At 53.3% G+C, this 27981-nt stretch overlaps 2 protein-coding genes and 1 long non-coding RNA gene across 6 annotated transcripts; 1 reads left to right on the top strand and 2 right to left on the bottom strand.

The window, feature by feature from the left end:
• Positions 1-71: 71 nt before the first annotated feature.
• On the bottom strand, positions 72-5821 carry LOC102116121 (uncharacterized). Its single transcript, XM_005591047.5, has 11 exons — positions 5643-5821; positions 5413-5553; positions 5089-5284; positions 4905-4993; positions 3958-4068; positions 3653-3820; positions 2555-2777; positions 2122-2238; positions 1644-1718; positions 1011-1114; positions 72-351 (listed from the first exon to the last, which is right to left on the bottom strand). The coding sequence occupies exons 1-11, from the start codon at positions 5715-5717 to the stop codon at positions 238-240; spliced, it is 1413 nt and encodes a 470-aa protein (XP_005591104.3). The 5' UTR covers positions 5718-5821; the 3' UTR covers positions 72-237.
• Positions 5822-6910: 1089 nt separating this feature from the next.
• ZNF213 (zinc finger protein 213) lies at positions 6911-14588 on the bottom strand. 4 transcript variants are annotated; one of them, XM_074028673.1, is made up of 6 exons: positions 14245-14588; positions 11962-12475; positions 11109-11296; positions 10832-10905; positions 10537-10660; positions 6911-8925 (listed from the first exon to the last, which is right to left on the bottom strand). In XM_074028673.1, exons 3-6 carry the CDS (start codon positions 11161-11163, stop codon positions 8267-8269), a joined length of 912 nt encoding a protein of 303 aa, XP_073884774.1. In that variant the 5' UTR covers positions 11164-11296; positions 11962-12475; positions 14245-14588; the 3' UTR covers positions 6911-8266. The 4 variants fall into 4 exon arrangements, with proteins under 4 accessions (XP_073884774.1, XP_005591106.2, XP_073884775.1 ...); XM_005591049.5 differs by having other exon boundaries at positions 11109-11232; XM_074028674.1 differs by lacking the exons at positions 10537-10660; positions 10832-10905.
• A 146-nt stretch (positions 14589-14734) lies between these two features.
• On the top strand, positions 14735-18280 carry LOC107128361 (uncharacterized). The gene is made up of 3 exons (XR_012429649.1): positions 14735-15392; positions 16251-16769; positions 17824-18280. It is a non-coding gene; the product is annotated as an uncharacterized lncRNA (long non-coding RNA).
• The last annotated feature ends 9701 nt before the right edge of the window (positions 18281-27981 follow it).

Genomic DNA, 27981 nt, shown 5'->3' with positions numbered 1-27981 from the left:
CAATGGACACTATTGCGTCCATATGCAGTGCCAGGTGCTTTACACACATTATCTCACTTATTTCACACGTCTTTGAGAACAGGCACTGTTCGCAGCAGATATTTATTGCACGGCCACCCCCAGGCTGCCACGCTTCGCTCTCGGATGTGGAAACCGGGGGTTGGGGGGTGGATGGAGGCAAGAATGGCGCTGGAGTTCTGCCACCATCTCAGCAGCCCCCGGGTGGCCGCGGCGCCCTCAGGGCTGGAGGCAGAGCCGGCGCCGGAGCGAGCTGCGGATCTCCAGGCAGGCCTTGCGGAGTTCATCGCAGTCGGGGCCCAGCACGTCCTGCTCACACATCCGCCTGTTGACCTGAGGACCACACCCAGCCTGTGCCTGGGGTTACAGCCCACCGGGGCTCACCCTGCCCCAAGGGAGCGCTCCTGGCCTGGTGCATTGCAAGGCCTAAAATTTCAAGGGCTGCCGGGAGGGACATCTCTGAGGCTCACAGAGCTCCAGAGGACTAACGGTGAATTCCTCTGCTCTGGCCGGACATGTCCCCACCCAGCAGGACAGGCTCCCACCCCGTAGGTCCTCTCTCAGCAGACCAGCTGCACCCCACCTGGTCCTCAGCCTAATGGACTTCAGCCCCCTGACAGGCCTTGGAAATACTCAAACCAACCAACCACATCTGCCTGTGAGAACCAGGGGGCATCTCACTCTCTTGTCACTACAAAGCCAGCTTCCCCCTGGCCCTGCAGGTTCACCCTGCTCTGAGCACAAGCCCAGGTGGCCCCGCATAGCGTGCAGCGTCCTCCTCCCCACCCAACTGCAGTACGTGTGAGTAAGAACTGCTATGGATGGCATCTGTGCAGCGTCGGGCATCCTGTGTTTGGTTATCTTGTAGTATTGAGGGCAGAGGATCCCTCCTTTGCCAGTGGAGTTCATAGGAGGTGATCAGAATAGAAGGGCTGGGGAGAAGGGCAAATCCAGCTCCTTGCCCCTTGTCACCCCGGAACCCCCCAACACACCTCAGTCAGCAGCTCCAGCAGGTCTCTCCCAGGGTTGGCTCTGAGGACCTCCACCAGTGTCTGGATAAAATCTGAGCCCTTGTCATCGCGATAGGCCACATAGCCTAGGTCAGGGGACCAGGGCCAGAGCATCAGACCAGGGCCCCAACCCTCTGCCTTCCAATTCCAGGGGTCCTACTGTTGGTGGAAGGTGGGGTACAAGCAGGCAGGACCCAGGAATCAGGCAAGAGAACAGGGCAGGGAGCAGGGACTTCTTGCATCTGGAACAAGTTGTTGCTAGATATTTGCAGAGGTGAGCCTATGGAGAGATTGACTACTGAGCACACATTTACTGTGCACCTACTATGTGCCAGACACTGACCAGTGCCTCCGGGCAGGCAGATCTCCCCGGCCTCATGGAATTCACAGCCTAGAGGAAACCTGCACACACGGTGGTTGGCACCTCACAGCACTCACCATCACTGCTGTTACTACACATCATAACCCATGTAGGGAACATGGCTGGACCACAGCTGGGCTGGCATCTCTGTGCCCCAACCCTAAGCCCTAGCTGCCCCTAAGGCTACTCTAGATCGTAGGCCAGGAAGTTGGGCCCTGTGTAACCACGGGCTTCCCGATGACCCATCTCCTTACCCTCCACGGCTGAGTAGACCGTCAAGATGTCTGCTTGGTCAGACCTCCCTGGAGGGGCGCCCCTGCAGGAGCTGCCTGCAAGAGGAATCAATTCCAGTGATCAACATTGTGGAACTCCATCAGCTCCAGGAGCTCCCAATCTGTGGCTTAAGGGCAGCCCAGGGAAGTGGAAAGAGCGCAGGGCAGGAAAGACAAACGGAAGTTCAAAGCTTGGCCCAGCCACTTACCAACTGTGACCTCAGAAAAGCTATTTGAGCTTGCCGACTCCAGCGTTCTTTTCAGGCTCCAACAGGGGAAGAAGTTCCCATTTCCCAAAGGCCCTTGCAGTTAAGGAAGATTTTTTTCTTCCCATTGTCTTGGCAAACAAAGGATGCAGGTGGCAGCCATACCCCAGCTTAGAGCCCTGGAGATGCTCTCTGGACAGTCCCCACCACCAGCCCTGCCCAAACCCAGGCCCTGGAAGGAAGGCAGAACCCACCTTGGGCCTCAGCGTAGATCTGTAGGACATCTGCATGGGAGGGAACAGATGGAGGTGCCCGCAGCCAGCTCCAGTACCAGGGGAGAGCTGTGGGCCCCACACCAGCATCCCTGTTTCCTGAAGAGGGTGGGGAGAGGCAGATAGTCTCACTCCGGGGATACCTGGGGGTGCTCAGGGGTCTTGTGTGAACGTGAGGTCAAGGTGAGAACCCAGCTCCAGAGCTCCAGGGCAGGCTTGCCAGACTGGAGACATTCAGAGCTCTGAATGACAAGTGTTGAGAGTTAAGGGTTCAAGGTCATGGACTTGACCTCTAGGAGAGGACAGGAGAGGGGACAGGGAAGGGCGGGTACCCAGGCTTACTGGAGGAGGTAGACAGTGAGTCCTGGGGACTAAGGCTGGCCGAGAAGTGAGGGCAGGAGGCCGGGCCACTCACCCCCACGGCAGGCCTGCAGCAGGAAGACCTTGGGGCGGCCCCACAGCACCCGGCAGCGGCTCAGCTCCTGCATCAGTGCCTCGGGCTGTACTTCTTGTCTGTCAGCCCCCAGCAGCTGACCCTGTGGTCCCCCATGGGCCATCAGGGCCACAAGGACACAGCTCACAGGGCCCCTGCAGGTGTCCAGTTGCTTCTGGAACTGGGCCAGCTCCTCCTGGAAAGCCTGGGTGGGAACAATGTTGAGGCCTGGGCCAAAGCCACCACCTCCCCAGCCCCTGGCTGCCCTCTGCCAGGCTGAGAAGGTTTCCCAGATCCTACCCACCTGGCCTCCCACCACCTGCAACTCACAGACCCAGGGAGGAAGCCCTCTTTTTTTTCTTTTTGAGATGGAGTCTTGCTCTGTCACCCAGGCTGGAGTGCAGTGGGGCGATCTCGGCTCACTGCTATATCCGCCTCCCAGGTTCACCCGATTCTCCTGCCTCAGCCTCCTGAGTAGCTGGGACTACAGGCGTGCAGCACCACGCCCTACTAATTTTGTCTTTATAGTAGAGACAAGGTTTCACCATGGTGGTCAGGCTGGTCTCAAACTCCTAACCTCAAGTGATCCACCCGCCTCGGCCTCCCAAAGTGTTGGGATTACAGGCATGAGCCACTGCGCCCAACCAGAAGCCCTTTTCTAACTCCCTCCTGCAAGGCCTTGGCATGGCCTCTTTAGAGCTGACATAGAGACCCAGCTTCCTGGAGCCAGTTCTCCTCCTGCCCTGGTGTGGAAGCTGCACCAAGAAGTTGAGAGGTGTGAGGAGAGCGGAGTGGGCTGCTGGGAGCCAAGAGGGAAACCAAGACTTGCAGCTAAAGCTTTAAGCTGGGGGGGGTGGGGGGGGCCGAGAACCAGCCAATGAGGGAGGCCTTGGAGACCCTGGAGACCAGGCTTCTAGAGGCAGGGAAGTGACAGGCCCGACGCAGGCAGTAGGAGGACAGAGGCTAGACGTGTGGTGCACTTCCTGCCAGTGATGGAGAGAGGCCCAGGAGAGAGGCCCCAGGTTCCTAGGGAGGGGTCTTCCTTCAGAGCACCAGCATAAGTTCTCGGTTTCCCCTCACCTGGGCTGTAGGGTCCGTTCTCACGGTGGTCTCAAAGCCCAGGGCCCGGCATAGGCCCCCCAGCGCCTCCACGTCATGCTGGGCCCCAGGCCGGCCTTGGATCACAGCCAGGAGGAGGGCAGCCCTGGTCTTGGACAGGTCATACTGTGTGTTGGGACCAGGGGCCAGCTGCAGAGAGGGTTAAGACGCATCTAAAGTGGCCTGAGAGGACTCCAGCTCCTGGCCTCCCCGGCCTGGGTCTCCCTAAGCTTCTTCCCACTGGAAACTGTGGCCATGTGATTGGACCCCTGCCCTGTCCCCCTCACCTCAGGTCTCCAGGGCTCCACGCCCCCCAGGCACAGTGCCCCCCGCAAGGAGCTCCGAAGGACAGGGCAGCAGGTGCCCCCTGTGGACTCTTCAGTCACCTTGCGGAAGAGCTGAGGATGGGGCCGAGAAAAGACTCAGCCAGGCTTGTGGCTTCTATAGTCTCTTCAGGGTCACCTGCTAGAATGCAGAGAGGAGGAGGCCGGCAAAGGACAGACAGGCAGGATGGCCTCAAGCGAGATCCAGGCTCCAGTTCAGGCTCAAGGTTCTGGACTTAGCTGGGCGTGGATGGTCTCGAATGGACAGTGGCCACACCATTGACCCCTGCCCTGGGATCAGTGCGCATAGAGGTGGGGATGTTCCCTAGAGTAGGGCAGGGCCTGCTGGGAAGGCTCACGGGGTGGGCACTACCCTGCTGGGCAATCTGTGGAGGACAGCTGGGGCCCCCTCACCTCCAGGGCTGCCCAGGGGCCACCCAACTGCATAGTGAGACCTTCAGCCCTGGAGACCAGACTTGAATCATTCCTAGTCCCAGCCTCCAGGGTCCTGTGATCTAACAGGGCGGATAATCACTTCCTGGTGTGGAAAGGGGCAGTCTGAAGTGCATGCATGGATGCAAGGAAGGGCATCGCTGGCAGCCTGTAGAGGACTGTGCAGGGCTCCTGGGACAACAGGAGGGCATGGCAGGCAGAGGGAACCGCTTGGGCCAAGGCATGGAGTTGGGAGGAGTCTGGAGTGTCGGGGCATCCTGAGTGGGTTGTTGGGGGTCCCGAGTTGGGGGTGGGGGGCTGATACCACTTCTGTAGACAATAAAGGTTTGTAGAATGAATTGGAGGGAGGATACACGTGAATGAATCTAACTGTAACTGACTCAGGGGGACACAGCAGAACCAGCAGAGACAGCAGAAGCAGCCCCACTTCCCTGGGCCTCCCCCTCCAGCGTCCCCACCTCCGTCAGCAGCTGCACCAGGGACCAGTGAGGAAAGCGGCCACAGAGCTCTCTCAGGCCAGCAAGGAAGGCTCCGGACTCCAGGGCAGCTGAGTGGAGAAGCAGCGCGTTGGCCTGGAGTGAGGCCCGAGGCTCTGCTCCTGGGTTCCTGCCCAGCCCCTGGATCCTGAGCCAGCTCACTCACACCCAGGGCCACTCGAGAGCAGCAGGAAGACTTTGGGGCAGCCCCTCAGGGCCCCGCAGCCACTCAGCTCCCGGACCAACTGCTGTGGCTGCTTCAGCTGCCCTCTGGGGGCCACCAAGGCCACTAAGGCACACCCCACAGGGTGCCTGTGGGCATCCAGCCGCTCCCGGAACCAAGCCAGCTTCTTGAGGAAGCCCTAGGAGCAAAAGTGAGACTGGCTTGAGTCCGGGGAGGTTTGGGGTTGGGAGGAGAACCTGGGTCAGGGGACAGTGGGGAAGGGCTCGGTGCTGGGCCTGAGGGTACAGGTAAGAGGCAGAGGCTCACCTGGACTGGGACCTGCCTCCTCTCCCAGCTCTCAAAGCCCAGGGCCTGGAACACATCCTCCAGGGCAGTGACTGCAGCGGCCACCACCCCAGGGCTGATGAGCATCAGGGCTGCCTTTGGACCCCGGACATCGTACTTCCCCTGGGGAGGTAAGGCCAGAGCTAGGCTGGGCTGGGCTGGGGCTCAGCTGGGAGGCAGGAGCAGCTGGGCCGGGTGGTGCCGCCTGCTACCTTTCTCCCCAGGCTGTCTCGAGTGTCTGCCATCTGCGTGGCCACCCGCAGGGTCCCAGCCACCAGAAAGGCCATAGGGCCAGGCGGGGCTTCCTCCAAGCACCAAGCACGAAGCTCGCCTCCTGGCTCTGGGCTTTCAGTGCCCTGGGTCCTAACCCTTGCCCTCTCTCCTAATGACTGCTATCAGCTCTGCTTATGAGCTGAGCTGGACTCTGCCCCTTCCCTGGAACCCTGGGTCCTGGCCCCGCTCTCCCAGCTCAGGCTCCATTCTCTGGCTTCTGCCGGTGACTTCTTTGCTGGCACTGATGTGCCCGTATCTGAGCCAGGAACCTGTGCTCAATCCTATTCTTAGCTCCTGGCCTACGTGCTTATCTGATCTCGTTACACCCGAGTGTCTCCCTTTGGAGCCAGCCACCACCACCAAGAAGTCCTTGTACCGTCCTGGCCACCCACCACACGCATGCACACAACACCAGGCCCCCAGAGGTAAAAATTACCAACTGGAATCAGTCCTGTCCACAGCAAGACCTCTCTTGCTTCTTACGGCAAACCATGGCAGGCACTGCAGGATGATGTGTGCATGGGAGGTTGGCTGAGAAAGGCCTGGGGGCAGAGAGGGCTGCCACATGCACACCTGTTACCAAGGGACCAGAGCATCTACTGGCCCCCGCCTCCCCTCAGCCAAGGGCCCTGAGGCCACCAGCAGGTGAAAGAGATGGAACCAGCACGGGTGGAAGGAGGGGTCGTGCCTGGGTGATCACTAGTTCTGACCACACACCCACCAGCTCGTGGTGGGCCCCGGCCTGGGGCTCCTGGTAGGGAGAAGTTGGATGTCAGGGGCTGGTGGGAAGGGCAGGCCCACTGTCAGCCCCTTCTCTAAGGGACTCAGTCTGGGGCAGCCTTGAGTTCTGGATCCCCAACGCGCAGCAAGAGGGTCCCACCACTGACCAAGCAGCGTCTCTGGGCCCTTCTTCCTTTCACAGTTGTGAGAGAGGAGTGGCCTGGTGAAGACCCTGAGTCCTGCTCAACTCCCTGTTCTGCAAGGGCACAGATGGTGCCCCCAGAGCAGGGCAGGCACTGGCTGACACATGGGGACAAGAGTCCCAAGGGACACGGCTGCCCATTGGGGCCCAGCCAAACTGGACGCCAAGGATGTGGCTCCCCTTGGTGACAGCGCAGCAGAATGTGCCACCAGGACACAAGGCCAGGGCAAAGGGTTTATATTCCAGGTTTCCCCACATTCCAGACACCGAAAGAACAGAACACTCTGGAGGGAAGTTTTCACATTTATTAATACTCTTCTGTTGCCCTTTGGAGGCCCGCAGGGCTGAGTCCTTGCAGGGCCTCTGGTCTGTCCCTGTTCATGGAAGGCAGTGCTCAGGAGGCAGCAGCAAAGTGCCCATGAAGTGGGGCGCCAGTGCCGGTGGAGCTGGAGGTTAGTGACGATGGAACCCGGCACCAGTGCCGATGGAGCAGGCCGTTAGTGCCGATGGAGTTGGACGTAGTGACGATGGAGCGAGGTGTTAATGCCAATAGAGCTGGACGTTAGTGACAATGGAGTGGGGCGCCAGTGCCGATGGAGCAGGACATTAGTGCTGATGGAGTGGGGCGCCGAGTGGGGCGTTAGTGCCAATGGAGCGGGGCGCCAGTGCCGATGGAGCGGGGGATGGAGTGGGCGCCAGTGCCAATGGAGCGGGCACCAGTGTCGATGGAGCAGGGCATTAATGCGGATGGAGCGGGGTGCCAGTGCCGATGGAGTGGGCACCAGTGTCGATGGAGCGGGGCGTTAATGCCGATGGAGCGGGGTACCAGTGCCAATGGAGTGGGATGCTAGTGCTGATAGAATGCTAGTGCTAAGTATGGTGCAGCCGCACCTCTGGAGGAGCAGTTGGCAGCCAGGCACCCTGTTCTTGGTCTCCAGGGTTGGCCTCCTGTCGCTGTAGCCACCATTATCCTCACCAGACTGGTGGGCAAGTGGCTCTCAGAGCCTCATGTTAGGGCAAGTAGACCGAGGGCAAGGGCAGGCCGAGTCCGTGTGGCCAGGACAGGGCAGAGTGGTCATGGCCTGGAAACGGGAGTGGGTGGGGGCCAGAAAGCCCCTGCGCCCTAAGACCCGTGGTCCCACAGGTGTGGGCTGACTGTCCGTCCCAAAGCCCAGCAACCCCCTGGGGGCCAAGGCCAGTCCTCCGTGCCCACTGAAAGGCACAGGTTGGCAGGGCAGAGGCCTGACTCATGGACCCACCCCAGAGGGTGGGGGCCAAAGAGCCACACAGTCAAATGAGGCTCGGGGGCTTCTGGGAAGGGACCTAGACCTGAGTCCTCGCCACCCTGCTGCCCCTGTCAGGAATGTGTTGGGGCTCCAGAAACTAGAGGGGAAGAGAAACGCTAGGCGCAGAAGGGGGAAAGACGACAAGATCAGGGGACGGGAGGGGGGCTTCCGTTCCCTTTGAGTGCTGGGCAAGTCCTCACAGCCGAGCAGGGCAGGCGAGCTCCGAGTGTGGGGTACCCTGGGGTCCCTCGGACAGCCCAGGAGGTGGCCACAAATAGAAGGAGAGTCCCAGTGGTGAATGAAGTAGGATGTGCCGTGGCTGGGCCTCCCCCAAGTTTCCGGCCAAGCTGGCTGCTCACCCCACGGGCTGGGCCATCTTGGCGTGCAGGCTCTGATGCGCGATGAGGTGCGCACGCTGCTTGAAGCTCTTGTCGCACTCTCCGCAGCCAAAGGGCCGCTCACCGGTGTGCACACGCCGATGGTCCAGCAGGTAGGAGCGCAGCGAGAAGCTCTTGCCGCAGTCGCTGCAGCCGAAAGGCTTCTCGCCCGTGTGGATGCGCTGGTGGTCAGCCAGGTAGGCGCTGCGGCTGAAGCTCTTGCCGCACTCGGAACAGGAGAAGGGCTTCTCGCCCGTGTGCACGCCTTGGTGGCGCACCAGGTCCGAGGAGCTGCGGAAGCTCTTGTCGCACTCGGGGCACTTGTGCGGCTTCTCGCCCGTGTGCGTGCGCTGGTGCCGCGCCAGGTCCGAACCCCAGCGGAAGCGCTTTCCACACTGCCCGCAGCTGTGTGGCTTCTCGGCTGCCAGGTCCCGGAACTGGCGCCGGCGAGTGGGTGGCCGCCCCCGTCGCGCACCCACCACTGGGCCCAGGGCCGCCCTCGGCCGGTTCTCACTCTCCCAGGTCTCAGCCTCCTCCGGGCTCCAGGACACAGTCACGTCGCTGCCTGTCTGGCCCGGCAGCACCGGCACCACCTCCTCCAGCCGGGACTTCTCATTTTGGCCTTTGAGCCCCAAACCTGCAAGGGGAAGGAGGCGACCTCTTCAGTCCCACTCGGTTCTGGGGCCAGAGCTGAGGTGAGGAAGAAACAAGGCTAGGGAAAGCTTCCTGGCCTCCAGGTTCAGAAAGCCCTGCGCTCACACTGCCGAATCCTCAGTTTCCTTATCTATAAAATGGGGGTGATTGGCCGGGCGCAGTGGCTCAAGCCTGTAATCCCAACATTTTGGGAGGCTGAGGCAGGCGGATAACCTGAGGTTAGAAGTCCCAGACCAGCCTGGCCAATATGGCGAAACCCCGTCCCTACTAAAAATACAAAAATTAGCAGGACGTGGTAGCGCTCCTCTGTAATCCCAGCTACTCAGGAGGCTGAGGCAGAAGAATCACTTGAACCCAGAAAGCGGAGGTTGCAGTGAGCCGGGATCATGCCATTGCACTCCAAGAGCAAGACTTTGTCTTAAAAATAAACAAACAAAACAAAAACAAAAACCCAAATAAAACAGGGATGATGAAAAAATGCGGCAGAGCAGCAGTCTGAGCAAGCCTCTGATCCTGCCTGCATAGGCCAGCCCCCTAAGCCATCTGTGCCCTGCAAGCCACACTGGGATCCAATGTCCCACTCTGAACCCCAGATATCAAGCTCCACAGCAGAAAAGATTTACAGTAATTTTGAAAATTTTCAAGGGCTAGGCGTGGTGGCTCACGCCTGTAATCCCAGCACTTTGGGAGGCCGAGGTGGGCGGATCACGAAATCAGGAGTTCGAGACCAGCCTGACCAACATGGTGAAAACTCGTCTCTATTAAAAATACAAAAAAATTAGCCAGGAATGGTGGCTCATGTCTGTAATCCCAGCTACTCAGGAGGCTGAGGCAGGAGAATTGCTTGAACCCGGGAGGTGGAAGTTTCAGTGAGCTGAGATCACACCACTACATTCCAGCCTGGCGACAGAGGAAGACTCCATCTCAAAAAAGAAAATAAAGAAAAAATTTTTCCCAACTGTCACAGTCGGAAACTGAGAAACCAAACTGGTCTGGCTAGTGTGGCTCCCTTCACCATGCAGGCTCTAGTTCTCCAAACTCAACACATGACAGATCTGGGCAGAGGTCGCAGCCCATCCTGCTGGGAGTGTGGACTCAACAAGATGATCCCTGATGGTGCTGAGAAGGGGCCTGGCGTGGAGAGGGAACTGGTAAGGGCAGTTCTGACAAGCAGGGGCCCAGGCTGGTGAGCAGCTGGGGTTCCCCGTCAGCACCCCTGCTCCTGGCAGCCCAAAGTGGCCTCACAGCCATGCCTGATCCAACTCCCAGCTGTGTCCCTTCAGCATCCACTGACCTGAGTCTCAGGTCCCTTATGTGTAAAATGGGGACAATTCTTCTATGCACTAGGCAGTGAGACTCAAAGGAGAAGCTGCCCTTACGAGCACTCAGGGCTCGGCAGCGCTGGCGCCGTCCCATGCTGCATGTGGCAAGGCACAAAAACTGATCGTCAGCCAAGAAAGGAGTTACTCAGGCTCTTGGCAAGACTTGGGGATAGGCTGCTTTGGAACCAGCTAAGGATGGGGTGGGAAAGAAGACTGAAGTTCCAACAGGATGGGGGGCGGCCAGCCTGGACCCAAAGGCCCTGGGTGCTTACCCAGGGTGGTGTTCCGGGAGTTCTCCCGCTTTATGTCCCAGAAGAGATCCCGCTGAGCAGGGTCCAGGGTGCCCCATTCTTCCCGGGAGAAATAGAATGGAATGTCTCCCAATGCCACAGGTCCCTGGAATGGGGCGAGAAGACCTGGCTCAGGGCTCCCTTGCTCAGGCCTCCCAGCAGCACTGGCGGGGACAGGATGGGTCAGATGAAAGAGGCCTGATGGGACAGTAAGTCCCATTTTACAAACTCAACAGAGCCAAGTGCCTTAAAGAAGACAAAGGGACTGGTGACTCACATGGACCCCAGAGACAAAGCAGGTGTCCGTCGTCTCTCTGGTACGCCCCTCTTTAAGAAGAGCAGGAGGCTGGGCTGAAGGAGAAGAATGGAGCCTTAGAAAGGCCAGCCCAGGCCTGACACCGATGCCTATGGCCTCCCCAACCTGTGCGCATTCACACATGCCCTAGACTTCACAGAGGGAGCTGTCCTGCCTATGACCCTTAGGGCAATGCCGGTGACAGAGCTAAGTCCCTGCCCAGCCACTCTACTGCCCACAAGGACAGAGGCTTACTCACCGCTATGGCTGTGCTGCTCTTGGGGAACAGATGGCCGCCTCCGTGCCCCCACCATCAGGGGAGGCCCCTTGGCCTGAGATCCCTGGCCTGCAGCCTCGGGTTCCGCCTCCTCCGAGGGCACATCCTGTGCAGGAACCACAATATGCTCATCAGCCCGAGACCAGACCGGGGGAGACAGAGTTTATTCCCTGGGAAGGAGACACAGGACATGACCCTCAGGATGCTGGGGTGTGGGAAGGAGACCAATATGGTGCCCCAAGAAAGTCCAGAGGAGAATGTGATACCAGGCAATGCTGTGTGCCCGAGGATGCTCCCTGATCATTCACGAGGCAAGAACCAGCCCTGAAAGGCCAGAATCACAGCCACTTAGCAAGCGGGGAGCTGGGGACCCTCCTGCCAAAGGCACAACCCCATCCCCTAGCCACTCATCAGAACCTCCCCAGATGCATCCAATATGAAGGATCCAACATCCCACAAGGTAATTGGGGCCCCGGACAGCTCCACCTTCTAGCCCCACTCTGGAGCTAGCTCTCTGCACACCCTAGTGTCCTCAGAGCCAGGCCTAGAGCAAAATGCAAATAAACATCAGCAGACCCTGCATGGAGCTAAGACTTCCTTTCTGGAACATTCACACTTCAGCCCTATTGTTGCCTTCCACAGCCGCAAAAAATAAATCACATTTACTTTGGACTGCATCTTTCAGAAAGGCACCCATGGCATGCTGTGCTTGTGTGCCTGCTCCTGGGGGCTCTGTGTCTCCCCTACCCTGTGAGCCTCTAGGAGACTTATCTCTGCAGGGTACCTACTCGCCAGGTACCATCCAGGTGACTCTGGATATTGAAGGGCCCCTCACCTGCGGCCAGTCTTTCAATGGCTGCTTCTGTAGGTCCTCCACCAAGGCGACAGCCTCCTCGCCACTTCCTGGGTGCTGCCCGCGCACCCAGCCCTGGATCTCCCCTGGAAGCACCGTCAGGAACTGCTCCAGCACCAGCAGCTCCAGGATCTGCTCCTTGGTGCGCAACTCGGGCCGCAGCCAGCGGCAGCAGAGCTCCCAGAGCTGGCTGAAGGCCTCATGAGGCCCATGCACATCCCCATAGCAGAACTGCCGGAAGCGCTGGCGGCAGGCTTCGGAATCCCTGCTGTCCTCATGCTGGGCAGATTCCTGTTCCCAGGAGGAATCTTCCACTTTGACAATCAGAAGCCCTTCTCCCTCCCCAGAGGTCTGGTCCTGGGGCTCCAAGGGGGCTGCCATTCCCCTGGCCTGAGGCTCAGGGTTGGTCGGCCTCAACCTGGGCCCCAGAACCTGTACTTTTAGTCTCCCAGAGGGATCCCCTGTGGTTGCTGGGCCGGCATCTGGATGTGTACTCCTGGGGAAAGAGCAAAATGGCAGGACTGAGGAGGAAGGATGTGGAATACAGGAGCAAACCCCAGGCTGAAGAGCCATCCAGTCCCATCCTTTCATGGCCCTGAAGCCTTTTCTAGGCTTTACTGTAATGCCTTGCTCACGTGACTGTCTCTATTAACACAGGCCCACAAGCTCTCATCCCAAAGCCAGAAATACAAAACCCGGGTATTTCATAACTCTTTGAAAGCAAAACCCAGTATCAATCATTTGGCAGCACCACCTGACCTGATATAAGCATATTTATAATCTCAATTTATTCCACTAAATGTAAATATTCAAAATTATGGCAGAAATATTAATAACATATATCTTCAGTTTATAAAAATTCATTGAGCTATACCCACTGATGTGTTTTTCTGTATGGACATTATACATCAACTAAAAATCTTTTTTTTTTTTTTTTTTTTTGAGAGAGTCTCACTCTGTTGCCCAGGCTGGAGTACAGTGGTGCAATCTTGGTTCACTGCAACCTCTGCCTCCTGGGTTCAAGCGATTCTCCTGCCTCAGCCTCCCAAGTAGCTGAGACTACAGGCACCAGCTACCACGCCCAGCTAATTTTTGTATTTTTAGTAGAGACGAGGTTTCATCATGTTGGCCAGGATGGTCTCGAACTCCTGACCTTGTGATCCACCCGCCTTGGCCTCCCAAAGTGCTGGGATTACAGGCATGAGCCACTGCGCCCTGCCTAATTAAAAAATTTTAACTGATGTGTTTCATTATTTAGTGTTGCCCCAGATCCCTCTGGAGATGTGCTTGATATATTGTATGTGCACTATATTAGTTTTCTCAAATTTGAAAACCTCTGAATTCCAAAACACATCTGGCCCTGAGGTGTCACAGAAGGCCTCATAGACACCATCCAAAGCCATTTATCCACAGGTACATATAAATGTATGACACCTTTATACCTTACATTGTTACTCTTTACTGAAAAGTGTATTATGCAATTTTCAGTAATCGATTTTTTGTTTCAACAATACAAATACAAACTGGCCGGGCTTGGTGGTTTATGCCTGTAATCCCAGCATTTTGGGAGACAGAGATAGGATGATTGCTTGAGGCCAGGGGTTCAAGACCACTTTGGGAAGACAATGTGAGACGCCATCTGTACCAAAAAACAAAAAAAGCCGGGTGGGGCTCCTGTAGTCCCAGCTACTGGGGAGGCTGAAGAGGGAAGATCTCCTGAGTCCAGGAGTTTGAGGTTGCAATGAGCTATGATCGCACCACCGTACTCCAGCCTGGGCAACAGACTGAGGCCGTCTCAAAAAAAAAAAAAGTAAAAAGAAAAAAAAAAAAATACAAACCATCGTAATAAAAAAGGGGGGAAGATTCAAACAATACAGAAGTCCGTAAAACTCTCCCTTCCTCAATGCAATTGTACCCCCCGACTTAACAGTCTGACAAGTGACGTCCCAGACCTTTTCTCTGTGCTTTTACTAAAAAAGCCATCCATGGGGGGAGAAAAGAAAAGAAAAAGAAGGTGCTTCATGTGTTTTTACATAAATGAGACCTTACTGCACAGACAGCGGCACTATGAGCTTCCGCGGTACGGATACGCTCCAGTTTCTTAATCAATACTCAAGTGATGCATTCGGGTTGTTTCCAATTATTTAGTCCACCCTAGGCGCTTTATTTATTCTGCTCCTCACAAGACCCCTGAAAGGTGCGTGCACCATTCTCATCCTCTGGTGACTTCGAAGAAGACTTTCCTCGAAGAGGGCCAGGACTCACCAGGGTCGCTCAGCAGGACACGGCAGGCGGGAAGGCGAGCCAGCCAGAGCCCCGTGCTGTCCCCCGCAGCCTCGCCCGCGGGGCGAGCGGCGATCGTGCAGGGGCGTCTGCCCGCGGACCAAGAGGGCAGAGCGGCGCGGGGGACCCAGCACTTCCTAGTAGTGCGCCCGCCCTCCGGCCTCTGCCTCGGGGCGCTGATCCCGGCCACCCGGAGCCCGGTGCTTGATGTCGGAGCCAGGCGGCCAGAGCCCCCGTCCCCGCCCCCGCCCCCGAAACACACAACGCCCACGGCGGCCCAGGAGACACCACTTCCGCCGCCAGTTCTCGGCGCCGGAAGTGGTCGCAGGGCTCGCTGGGAAACTACGCGGCGCAAGCATTCCCTAGCTCCCAGAAAGCCGTTCGTTCACTGAGCCCGCCTTCTCCCTGACTGATGGCCAATGAACAGGAAGAATTCTCAGGCTCCCTATTAGAAGACGGAAACGCCATATGCGTCATACACCTGCATCCGGGAGGAAAGGCAACGTTTTGCGTCTAGATTTGCTTTGTTTTCTTTCGTCGCCGCTTTTCTTTCACATTTCCTTGCGCCTCTGGCCCTTGAGCGACAAAAAGGGGAAGCCAAGGCTGGCCCGAGGAAAGGAGAGGGCATATGGCCTAGCCACGAGTGGAGCGCCTGCTCCGCCGGAAGGGATGCGCTGGAGCGGCGTTTTCCTTCCGCCACGGTCTTTCTATGCCAACTCGTAGGTGAGGGCCGAAAGGCCGTGGGCGGTGGAGCTTGGGCCTGGGAGACTTGTTTCCAGCCTCTTGGGTCCCGCTCCTCCCAATTCCCTGGAGAGGCGTGTAGCTTCCTGGGAAATGCCGTCGGGTAAGGGGCGCGGAGCCTCCTGCGGCGATCCTCTGTCTTCGGGTCGCCTTAGCAGGACGCGGCAAGAAGACACTGACCTCGCCGCAGTCCCGCGCTCTCCCACCAGCTGCTTCGTCCACCAGGAGCTGCGGGGCGTCAGGGATCCAACGGCCCTGAGGGATCTAGAGCAGGGGGGCTCGGGGTTCTCCTTTCCATACCCTCGGATCCTCTCCCACTCTTTCCACGCCTCGACCCGAAGATAATCTCAGGCTCCAGATATCTTTCATAAATGGAAAGAGCTTTCCTGGTTTGTTTTGTCTTAATTTTGTAGGTGTTGCATGCTTGGAAGAGAAAATTAAGAAAATTAATTGGCAAATCATAAAGATAGCTTTCTCATGATAGCCACAAGGCTTGCTCCCTCACTCTGCTCATACGTCACCCCCTCAAGGAAGCCTCCCGGAGCTCTGTAAACAGCCTCAGCTCTGCCATGCTTTTCTCCCTAATGTTTATCACTACCTGACATATACTTGTGTAATATTTGTTTCCCACGACTCAACGATAAGTGTTCATGAGGGCAGACACTTTTTAATGCCCTACCACGAACACCTAGAATTGTGCCTGGCACATGGCAGATGCCTAGTAAATATTTGTTTAATGAATGAAGGTAAAAAACATTTCTAATACGACCATCCAGGAATAAGCACTGTTCATATTTTAGTCTGTTCTTACAGTTTTACTGTTCAGTTATATGTCTGTGAATGTGTATATATATATTATATATAGTTTATATATATATATATATTTTTTTTTTTTTTTTGAGACGGAGTCTCGCTCTGTCACCCAGGCTGCACTGCAGTGGCCCGATCTTGGCTCACTGCAACCTCTGCCTTCCGGGTTCAAGCGGTTCTCCTGCCTCAGCCTCCCGAATAGCTAGGATTACAGGCATGTGTCACCATGCCCGGCTAATTTTGTATTTTTAGTAGAGATGGGGTTTCTCCATGTTGGTCAGGCTGGGCTCGAACTCCCGACTTCAGATGATCTGCCTGCCTCGGCCTCCCAAAGTACTGAGATTACAGGCATGAGCCAGTATGCCCAGCAGAATTTTCATCTTTTAAGTCCGCCACCCTTGGACACTTACATTGTTTCCATCTTTCTGTATTTGTAGATATGCTTCTACATACACCTTTATGCATTTGCTTGAACATTTCCCTGAGAACAACCAGAAATGGAATTGCCATATTACTTTGTGTACATATTTCCAAACTGTCCTCCAGAAAGAATGTAATGCTTTGATCTTCCACTTGAGAATCAAATGTTTACCTTCCTCTGTTCCTCCAGATTTGGACATTTACAGTGTTCAGCCTTTGTTGTGGCATTCCAGTTCAACTGGGAAACAGCTTGATGTAGCGTCCCCAGGTCCACAGTAATACATATTAAACTTTTTTTTTTTTGGTGCAGTGCTGCAATTTCGTGGCTCACTGCAACCTCCACCTCCCAGGTTCAAGCGATCCTCCCACCTCAGCCTCCCTAGTAGCTGGGATTACAGGTGCACGCCACCACACCAGGCTAAGTTTTGTATTTTTAGTAGAGATGGGGTTTCACCAGGTTAGCCAGGCTGGTCTTGAACTCCTGACCTCAAGGGATCTGCCTGCCTCAGCCTTCTTCCAAAGTGCTGGGATTACAGGTGAGAACCACTGTGCCTATCCTATTAAACTTTTAAATCATGATAGTTACCATGTATGGAGTGTTTATATTGCCAGGCAGTGAGCTGAGTCCTTTACATCTCACGCTTATTCTGTGCAACAGCCCAATGGGAGAAATTCCATGAATATAGTTACCATTTCCTTGATTTCTAGGGAAGCTGGATATGTTTTCTTTTTTCAAGTATTATTTCTATTTATCCTTTTGTGAATTGCGTTATTTTCATTGGAATATACTTTTTTTTTTTTTTTTTTTTTTTTTGAGACGGAGTCTTGCTCTGTCGCCGAGACTGGAGTGCAGTGGCGGGATCTCGGCTCACTGCAAGCTCCGCCTCCCGGGTTTACGCCATTCTCCTGCCTCAGCCTCCCGAGTAGCTGGGACTACAGGCACCTGCCACCTCGCCCGGCTATTTTTTTGTATTTTTTACTACAGACGGGGTTTCACCGTGTCAGCCAGGATGGTCTCGATCTCCTGACCTCGTGATCCGCCCGTCTCGGCCTCCCAAAGTGCTGGGATTACAGGCTTGAGCCACCGCGCCCGGCCTTTTTTTTTTTTTTTTTTTAAAGAGTCTCATTCTGTTGCCCAGGCTGGAGTGCAATGGTGCGATCTCAGCCCATTGCAAACCTTTGCCTCCCCGGTTTAAGCAATTCTCCTGCCTCAGCCTCCCAAGTAGCTGGGATTACAGGCACCCACCACCACGCCTAGCTAATTTTTTGTATTTTTAGTAGAGACGGGATTTTGCCATGTTGGCCAGCCTGGTCTCGAACTCCTGACCTCAGGTCATCCACCCACTTCAGCCTCCCGAACTGCTGGGATTATAGGCATGAGCCCCCGCGCCCGGCCACACCATTGTTTTGAAGAGAAAAATTGGTAAAAATAATTGTTTAGTTGTGAAGATGGTTACCCAAATGGGTAAGAGAGATTTCTAAGAGTTACAGAATAGCAACTGCAGGAAGGAACTTGTGCCCTTAGGACTGAGGAAGTAAAAAGGGAGGAAACTTGGAAACACGAAAGAGCCCTTCCCCTTTCAATTCAAGGCAGAGACTGGACCTCAGAAGAGGGAGTGGGTGCCCCGAGAACTCACTGCTGGCGGACAGCGGAAAGGGCAGCTGCCGGACCAAGGTGAGGACAACGGAAGTGAAGGCCACTGGCTACCTCTCCTGCCCTCCGCTGGCCGCATTGGAGAACTGCACCAGGAAGAAGACAGCCCCTCCCTTCCGTTCTGACCTGACAGTGTTCCTCCATCGCCCTCTATTGGAGAAGAACAACATCAAGCTGGCTAGCAAGGAACTGCGTAGAGTCCCGCTGGGTATCACGCTGGATCTCACCCAAAGCTGAGATGTCATCCAGCTCAGTATCACAGAGCAGAACGAAAAGGATGTGTTTGGGCTGAGAGGCCATACATTGGTAACTGGCACATGAACTGTATTTTCTACTGAGCATTGCTGGTATATGGCAAGTTTGCATACAATTATATTGAAATTGACCACCTAATTGCACTTTCTTATTCCTTCTGATAATTTTTCACGTGTTCTTTTTCTTTCTTTTTTTAGAGGGATTCTCACTCTGTCACCCAGGCTGCAGTCCAGTGGCACAATCTCGGTTCACTGCAAGCTTCGCCTCCCAGGTTCATGCCATTCTCCTGCCTCAGCCTCCCTAGTAGCTGGGACTACAGGCACCTGCCACCATGCCTGGCTAATTTTTTGTATTTTTAGTAGAAAGGGGGTTTCACTGTGTTAGCCAGGATGGTTTATATCTCCTGACCTCATGATCCGCCCACCTCAGCGTCTTTTTTGTATTTTTAGTAGAGATTTCACCATGTTAGCCAGGATGGTCTTGATTTCCTGACATCATGATCTGCCCACCTCAGCCTCCCAAAGTGCTGGGAATACAGGCGTGAGCCACAGTGCCTGGCCATTTTTTGTTTTGTTTTGTTTTTTGTTTTTTGAGACGGAGTCTTGCTCTGTGGCCCAGGCTGGAGTACAGTGGCGCAATCTTTGCTCACTGCAACCTCCACCTCCCACGTTCAAGCAATTATCCTGCCTCAGCCTCCCAAGTAACTGGGGTTACAGGAGCACACCACCACATCTAGCTAATTTTTTGTATTTTTAGTAGAGACAGGGTTTTACCATGTTGGCCAGGCTGGTCTTGAACTCCTGACCTCGTGATCCACCCTCCTTGGCCTCCCAAAGTGCTGGGATTACAGGCATGAGCCACCACGCCTGGACCCTTTTTTTTTTTTCTAAAATGGAGTCTTTCTCGGTCGCCCAGGCTGGAGTGTAGGGGTGTGATCTCAGCTCATTGCAACCTTCCCCTCCCAGGTTCAAGCAGTTCTGCCTCAGCCTCCCAAGTAGCTGGGATTACAGGTGTGCGCCACCATGCCCGCTAATTTTTGTATTTTTGGTAGAGATGAGGTTTCGCCATGTTGCCCAGGCTGGTCTCAAACTCCTGACCTCAAGTGATCTACCTGCCTTGGTCTCCTATAGTGTTGGGATTACAGGCATGAGACATCACGCCCAGCCCACTGTTTTTTTCTAGCTAGAAAATATAGTCTAAGGCGGCTGGGCGTGGTGGCTTACGCCTGTAATCCCAGCACTTTGGGAGGCGGAGGTGGGTGGATCACAAAGTCAGAAGATCGAGACCATCCTGGCTAACACGGTAAAACCCCATCTCTACTAAAAATAAAAAAAATTAGCTGGGCATGGTGGCAGGCACTTTGTCCCAGCTACTGAGCAGGCTGAGGCAGTTGAATCACTTGAACCCGGGAGGCGGAGCTTGCAGTGAGCTGAGGTCGCGCCACTGCACTCCAGCCTGGGCCACAGTGAGACTCCATCTCAAACAAACAAAAAAAAAAGATTGACAGAATGAGTATAAATTCTGGACCAAAAAACCACAACTTTACTTTCTTCATTATTTATAGACTATATTTTCCTTTTTTTTTTTTTTTTTTAGTAGCTGGGACCACAGGCGCCCACCACCACGCCCGGCTAATTGTTTGTATTTTTAGTAGAGACGCGGTTTCACTGTGTTAGCCAGGATGGTCTCGATCTCCTGACCTCATGATCCGCCCGCCTCAGCCTCCCAAAGTGCTGGAATTACAGGTCTGAGCCACTGCGCCCAGCCTCTGTCAATCCTGCAGCATTTACAACTCAAAACAATGTTAAAAATTGAAGACTGCAGTCAAAATTGGGATCTTAAGTTCATGAAATTGCTTTTTATAACATGATTAAGTATCTGTTGTTGGTCTCTGATACGTATTTGTGCAAAAGAACAAGACAGGGTCTTGTTCTTTCACCCAGGCTGCAGTGCAGTGGTGCAATCACTGCTCACTGTATCGTGGAACACCTGGGCCCAAGTGTCCTCCCACCTCAGCCTCCCAAGTAGCTAGAACTACAGGCGCCCGCCTTTATGCATGGCAGATATTCATGTTCTTGTTAAGGACGTTCTATATATTCACATTTCCAGCAGAAAGACTTCTAGTTATTCCCCAATATCTGTTCTCCCCTTCTATAATGGGAGCTTTTTGATGGACACATCAAAAAGAATTGCTTGGACTTGGGAGGGGAAGATTGCAGTGAGCCATGATCGCACCACTGCACTCCAGCCTGGGTGACAGAACCGTTTAAGAAATGCCGTTTAAGAAAAAAAAAGGAAGAAAAATAGAGAGGGCTAGGTGTGGTGGCTCATACCTGTAATCCAAGCACTTTGTGAGGCCCAGGCAGGTAGATAACTTGAAGCCAAGAGTTCAAGACCAGGCTGGACAACATAGTGAGACCTTGTCTCTACAAAAAAAAAAAAAAAAAAAAGGCTGGGTGCGTGGCTTATACCTGTAATCCCAGCACTTTGGGAGGCTGAGGCAGACACATCACCTGAGGTCAGGAGTTCAAGACCAGCCTGGCCAACATGGTGAAACCCTGTCTCTACTAAAAAAACAACAAATTAGCTGGGTGTGGTGGCGGGTGCCTGTAATCCCAGCTACTTGGGAGGCTGAAGCAGGAGAATCGCTTGAACCTGGGAGGCAGAGGTTGCAGTGAGTGGAGATCACACCACTGCACTCCAGCCTGTGCAAAAGAGCAAAACTGTGTCTAAATATATATATATATATATATATATATATATATATATATTTTTTTTTTTTTTTTTTAGTTAGCTGGGCTTGCTGGCACCTTAGTCCCAGGTAGTCAGGAGGCTGAGAATGGAGGATCAGTTGAATACAGGAATTCCATCCCGGGTGCTGTGAACCAGGATCATGCCACTGCACACCAGCCTTGGCAACAGAGCTAGATACTATCTCTAAAAAATAAGTGAAAGTAAAGAGTATCTTTACTCCTTATATGTATTCGTATAATTTCTTCTAAGGGACATTGGCTACTCATAATTTCTGTATCTTCTTGAGTAAATTTTGGTAGTTTATATTTTCCAGAAAATCGTTTCTTTCATCTACAATTTCAAATTTATTAACAGAGTTGTGCATAGTATTCACATGTGATTAAAAAATTTAAATTTGGAATTGTGAGATGGCACTTCAGTGCCCCAGGAGGGGTAGCTTCAATGATGGAGGGGCCGCAGGCTGCAGGGAACCTGAGTCCCTGATCACTTTGTGGGGTAGGGCTGCCGAACCGGCCCCACCCCAGACTGCCTGCCTCCTGCCCACCTCCAGATGCTACCATGAGAAATAGGCTTCTATCTCGTTAAAGACACTGTTGAAGACTCAGCACACAGTAAGTGCTCAATAAATAGCAGCTAGTCCCAGGGAACTACACATCACCAGGCATACCCCCAGCAGGGTGGGGCACATGACAGAGTGAAGGAAAACAGCGCAGGACAGACACAGGGGGGTCCATCTGTCTGACAAGTATGCAGGGGTATGACCCGGGCAAGAAGTCAAGTTCAGGGAAGTTCTGTTCTGTAGCAGCTCTTCGCAGGGCAGGCGAGTGCCCACAAAGGCAGTTCCAAAGGAATTTCCTTCCTCACCTATCAGTTCTGCTTTTTTGGATGGGCAGGAAGCACTTCTTTGAGAAGACCCAGGGCCCTGGTTAGAAACACTTGTTTCTGGACCCAGCAGGGAGTAAATTTTGCTGCCCACTGTCTTTACCATCGCGTTGTTTTTATTAAATGGATTTCTGTATTGAGAAGCAGTAGAGCTGAACAGTTACAGTCAAGTGCTCTGGAGTTCAGTGGACCTGGATTTGAATCTCAGCTCCACTGCAAATATCAGAGATCCTGGGAGGTGACAGCCTCCCCGAGCTCAGTCTTCACTTCTGTAGAATGGGGATAATAATGACGCCTTTAAGGGCTGGTGCAAGGACGGAAGATGACATAGGTCAAGTGAAAACATTTGTTTGCTGCAAATTTGACAGTTAAAAAAGCATAGGCCGGGCGCGGTGGCTCACGCCTGTAATCCCAGCACTTGGGGAGGCCGAGGCGGGCGGATCACAAGGTCAGGAGATCGAGACCACGGTGAAACCCCGTCTCTACTAAAAAATACAAAAAATTAGCCGGGCGCGGTTGTGGGCGCCTGAAGTCCCAGCTACTCGGGAGGCTGAGGCAGGAGAATGGCGTGAACCCGGGAGGCGGAGCTTGCAGTGAGCCGAGATCGCGCCACTGCACTCCAGCCTGGGCTGGGCGACAGAGCGAGACTCCGTCTCAAAAAAAAAAAAAAAAAAAAAAAAAAATTAAATAAATAAATAAATAAATAAAAAAGCATAGGACGCAGCATGGGGACAGCCAACAGATGGCAGTAGTAACCCTTGGTATTAGCATATTACCACTGTAATCTATTTATTTATTTAGAGACAGGGTCTCACTGTATCACTCAGGCCGGAGTGAAGTGGCATGGGGACAGCCAACAGATGGCAGTAGTAACCCATGGTATTGGCATATTAGCGCTGTAATTTATTTATTTAGAGACCGGGGGTCTCGCTGTGTCACCCAGGCTGGAGTGCAGTGGCATGACCATAGTTCACTGCAGCCTCGACGTCGCCAGCTCAAACAATCCTACCCCCTCAGCCTCCCCAATAGCTGGGACTACAGGTGCATGCCACCATGCTGAACAACATAGTGAGACCCTGACTCAAAAACGATACATAAATAAAATAATAGGCCAGGCGCGGTTGTTCACGCCTGTAATCTCAGCACTTTGGGAGGCTGAGGTGGGCGGATCACGAGGTCAAGAGATCAAGACCATCCTGGTAATGTAGTGAAACCCCATCTCTACTAAAAATATAAAAATTAGCCGGGCATGGTGGCACACGCCTGTAGTCCTGGCTACTCTGGAGGCTGAGGCAGGAGAATTGCTTGAACCCGCGAGACGGAGGTTGCAGTGAGCCGAGATCGTGCCACTGCACTCTAGCCTGGCGACAGAGCAAGACTCCATCTTAAATAATAAGAAGAATAATATAATAAAATAAACTGTTTCATTGAGACACTTGTGTCCTCTGAAATATACTTGTCACTATTCTTTGCTTGCACTGAAATCCCATAGTGCATGGCCAGACCCAATTCAATATGCACATGCTGTCTGCTGCCCCCATGGAAGGTTCTGGGTCATCCCCTGGATCTAGGGCCCTTGTGGCTGAGACACAGTTATCAAGTAGGTGGCATGGCCACCCTGTCCCCAGTGCTTCTCTTGTGCCTTGGAACAGAGGAGCTGGCAAGAGGAATTAAGAGAGTCCATGCAAGTCTCCCAAGGCCCCCAAATTTTTGGTGCTACCCACATAGCCCCCTGACTTACCTACCTCTTCAGTGCTGCCTCGTTGGCCCCATTCTGCCTCTTTAGCTGCGCTGGCTGGAGTTTCTTCAGTGTTTACTTGGGGAAGTGGTTTACCTCAATGCTTTGAAGCAACAGAATCTCCTTGTCCAGGAATCATAAGAGGAAGTCCAACGTGTAGGAGATAGCAGTGGCTGCTCTGATTATATAGCTGGTGCCTGAGATTTGCCCAGCTGGCTGTATCCTTCATTGTCCCTAAAGCTCCAAAATGGACTGTTGTAGCCCCATGAGGGCCACAGTTGGAAGAACGCAGGCTCCAACACTAGCTACTGCCTAACATTTTGGGGAGGCTCCCATAGTTCCGCATGGGTGCTGCCTGCTTGCCTGGGGGATCTTGGATTTTTTTTGTTGTTTCTTGTTTTTGAGACGGAGTTTTGCTCTTGTTACCCAGGCTGGAGTGCAATGGCGCAATCTCAGCTCACTGCAACCTCTGCCTCCTGGGTTCAAGTGATTCTCCTGTCTGCCTCCTGAGTAGCTGGGACTACAGGCACCCACCAATGCGCCTGGCTAATTTTTATATTTTTAGTAGAGGCGGGGTTTCCCCACATTGGCCACGCTGGTGTCGAAGTCCTGACCTCAGGTGATCCACCTGCCTCAGATTCCCAAAGTGCTGGGATTACAGGCATGAGCCACTGTGCCTGGCTGGCTGGGTGCTCTTGTAACCACGCAATGGATTCTCCTTGCCAGCTGCCCAGATGAAGCCGGTTAATCAATACAGGGAATTGCAATAGAGAAACGGCTTAATTCACACAAAGTTGGCTGAATGGGAAACCGGAGTTTTACTACTCAGATCAGTTGCCCTGAAAATTCAGAGGCTGGGGTTTGTTAAGGATAATTTGGCAGCTATGGGGGCCATGGAGTGAGGAGTGCTGATTGGTTGGGCCTGAGATGAAATCACAGGTTGTCTAGTCGGTTCTTGTTGTCTTCCCTTCCTGGGTGGGATTGAAGAACTGGTTTAGCCAGATTACTGGTCTGGGTGGCGCCAGCTGGTGCATCACAATGCAGGGTCTGAAAAATACCTCCAGCACTAATCTTAGATGTTAAGATAGTGATGTTATCCCTAGGAGCAAATGGAGAAGTTTGGAATCTTACAGCCTCTGGCTGCATGACTCCAAAACCATAATTTCTAATCTTGTGGCTAATTTGTTAGTCTTACAAAGGCAAGCTGGTCCCCAAGCAAGAAGGGGGTTTGTTTTGGGAAAAGGCTGTAACTATAAACTAAATTCCTCCCAAAATTAGTTCAGCCTACACCCAGAAATGAACAAGAGCAGCTTGGAAATTAGAAGCAAGATGGAAGCTGGCCACGGTGGCTCACGCCTGTAATCCCAACACTTTGGGAGGCTGAGGCGGTCGGATCACCAGAGGTCAGGAGTTCAAGACTAGCCTGGCCAATATGGTGAACCCCCATCTCTACTAAAAATAGAGAAAGTAGCCAGGCATGGTAGCACACGCCTGTAATCCCAGCAACTCAGGAGGCCGAGACAGGAGAATCCCTTGAACCCAGGAGGCAGAGGTTGCAGTGAGCCGAGATCACACCACTGCACTCCAGGCTGGGTGACAGAGTGAGATTCCATCTAAAAAAAAAAGGCGCTGGGTGCGGTTGCTCACGCCTGTAATCCCAGCACTTTGGGAGGTCAAGGCAGGCGGATTACCTGAGGTTGGGAGTTTGAGACCAGCCTGGCCAATATAGTGAAACTCCATCTCTACTAAAAATACATAAATTAGCCGGGCGTGGTGGTGGGTGCCTGTAGTCCCAGCTACTCGGGAGGCTGAGGCAGGAGAATCACTTGAACCTGGGAGGCAGAGATTGCAGTGAGCCAAGATCATGCCAGTGCACTCCAGCCGGGGGGACAGAGCGAGATTCTGTCTCAAAAAAAAAAAAAAAAAAAAATTTTTTTAAAAGGCTGGGTGCAGTGGAATCCCAGCACTTTGGGAGGCCGAGGCAGGCAGATCACTTGAGATCAGGAGTTTGAGACCAGCCTACCCAACATGGTGAAGCCCTGTCTTTACTACAAATACTAAAACGAGTTCAGCATGGTGGTGCATGCCTGTAATCCCAGCTATTCAGGAGGCTGAGGCATAAGAATCATATGAACCTGGGAGGTGGAGGTTGTAGTGAGCTGAGATCATGCCTCTGTGCTTCAGCCTGGGCAACAGCAAGACTCTGTCTCAAAAAAAAAAAAAAAAGAAAGAAAAAGAAAAGAAAGAAAGGAAGAAAGAAAAATATGCGAGCTGCTAAGCTAGGCAGTTCTGGCTCAAGATCATGATATTGCACACACCACACCAACGAGGACCCCAGTCCTCTGTCACTGGAGGACCCACTTGGAAGGCGGATCACTCACATGGCTCTTGGTAGGAGACTTCAGTTCCTCCCCACATAGGCCTCCCTATAGGACTGCTCGAGTGTCCCATTTGCCAAATGATCTACATATGTTCCAGTTTTGACTGGCTGCTCTGCAATGTGGACCGTTATCTAGCAGATTCAGTGGGGCTTGAAGGGTCAGTTCCTGCTGCAGGGATGTTATGTGGAACCTTTTGTGGGCCGCTATAGATGAATCATAATATAAACCTGTGCTAGTTATTGATTACGTCCCAGTTCCTGCATTGCCTGCTGTGTGAAATGGTTGTGGCCCTTTAGTTTTTCCTTTACTAGCTGGCACGATCTTATGCTTTGTCAGTAGAGGGCGCTGGAGAGACATTTCAGGAGAGTGGAGTTCCCTTCCTGCTTCTGGTGTGTTCTCTCCAGGCTCCGGCATGACGGGTGTCTTCCGAGTCTGGCTTCTGCAACACACAGGGTTTCGCCAGCACCCAGCTCCTGCAGCACGGGCAGCTCCTGTGAGAGCAGGCGCCCACAGCCTACAAAGTTTCTCCAGTGCCGCCTCCTCAGTGAACCGCAACCGGCGGCACCTAGCAGCTTTCTCCACCGCTCCTTCAGGTAGTTCTGTAACAGCGCCGTCTCTCGTGAGACGCCTCCCAGTGAGCAGTTTTTTCTACCCCTGCGGATGGATTTCCAGCAAGTTCTGCCCATGTGGTACCACAGCCACTTCTCTGCCATTCAGTTAAACTGCAGTTAAACCTCTTCAAGGTCTGGATCTAAGCCCAGGGACCAGGAAACCTCTTGCTTGAGTGCTGGAACTCAGGCCAAGAAGGTATGGCTGCTGCTCTCTGCTGTGACACAAGAGAATGAGAGTTCTCTTCACTTCTTACCAGCCAACCTCTTGAAAATACCAAGGTTTGGCCGGGCGCGGTGGCTCAAGCCTGTAATCCCAGCACTTTGGGAGGCCGAGACGGGCGGATCAGAGGTCAGGAGTTCGAGACCATCCTGGCTAACACGGTGAAACCCCGTCTCTACTAAAAAATACAAAAAAAAACTAGCCGGGCGAGGTGGTGGGCGCCTGTAGTCCCGGCTACTCGGGAGGCTGAGGCAGGAGAATGGCGTAAAAACCCGGGAGGCGGAGCTTGCAGTGAGCTGAGATCCGGCCACTGCACTCCACCCTGGGCGACATAGCGAGACTCTGTCTCAAAAAAAAAAAAAAAAAAAAAAAAAAAAAAAAAAAAAAAGAAAATACCAAGGTTTTTTTTTTTGTTTGTTTGTTTGTTTTTTTTTTTTGAGACAGAATCTCGCTCTGTTGCCCAGGCTGGAGTGTATTGGCTCACTGCAACCTCTGCCTCCTGGGTTCAAGTGATTCTCCTGCCTCAGCCTCCTGAGTAGCTGGGATTACAGGCATGTGCTACCACGCCCGGCTAATTTTGTATTTTTAGTAGAGACGGGGTTTCTCCATGTTGGTCAGATTGGTCTCAAAACTCTGGACCTCAGGTGATCCACCCGCCTCAGCCTCTCAAAGTGCTGGGCTTACAGACGTGAGCCACAGCACCCGGCCTAAGCCCTTTATAGCTTAATTCTGTATATTAAATTTCCCAGTTCAAATTACTGTGTGCTTCCCCTGTCCTGATTGGACCTTGCTTGATACAAAATTAGTATAAGGAGTGGTCTCAAGAGATAGATGCACAAAGAAGGGATATGGGGACTGATTTGGGTATTTGGGCTTGAGTGCAGACTGAGCTGCCTGACAATGAGAAATAGGATCTTTATTAGTAAGGGTTCTCCAGAAACAGAATAACAGAATCTATATATATATGTGTGTGTGTATGTGGAGAGAGAGCTTTTATGTAGATATATATATTTTTATATATATACACACACACACACACACACACACACACTAAAGTATTAGCTCACATGATTATGGCGGTTGAGAAGCCCCACAATCTGCTCTCTGTAAGCCGGACACCTTACAGTGGTGTAGTGTTTTTTTTCAGACGGGGTCTCCCTCTGTTGCCCAGGCTGGACTGCAGTGGCACAATCACAGCTCACTGCAGCCTTGACTTCCCGAGCTCAAGCAATCTTCCCATCTCAGCCTCCTGA

Source organism: Macaca fascicularis, chromosome 20, assembly GCF_037993035.2.
Source record: "Macaca fascicularis isolate 582-1 chromosome 20, T2T-MFA8v1.1".
NCBI classification, from domain to species: domain Eukaryota; kingdom Metazoa; phylum Chordata; class Mammalia; order Primates; family Cercopithecidae; genus Macaca; species Macaca fascicularis.
This window is presented reverse-complemented; position numbering and strand designations above follow the sequence as displayed.

Excerpts from the sequence above, each read along its gene's own strand:
- LOC102116121 (XM_005591047.5), bottom strand. The coding sequence starts at position 5,717 with ATGGCCTTTCTGGTGGCTGGGACCCTGCGGGTGGCCACGCAGATGGCA. Across the intron at positions 4,994-5,088 it reads GCTCTCGAGTGGCCCTGGGT|CTGCCCTGGAGTCCGGAGCC; the intron begins GTGAGTGAGCTG and ends TTCTCCACTCAG. Across the intron at positions 2,778-3,652 it reads GAACGGACCCTACAGCCCAG|GCTTTCCAGGAGGAGCTGGC; the intron begins GTGAGGGGAAAC and ends GTTCCCACCCAG.
- ZNF213 (XM_005591049.5), bottom strand. The coding sequence starts at position 12,360 with ATGGCAGCCCCCTTGGAGCCCCAGGACCAGACCTCTGGGGAGGGAGAA. Across the intron at positions 11,233-11,961 it reads CATTGAAAGACTGGCCGCAG|GATGTGCCCTCGGAGGAGGC; the intron begins GTGAGGGGCCCT and ends GTTCCTGCACAG. Across the intron at positions 10,906-11,108 it reads AGAGCAGCACAGCCATAGCG|CCCAGCCTCCTGCTCTTCTT; the intron begins GTGAGTAAGCCT and ends CTTCTCCTTCAG.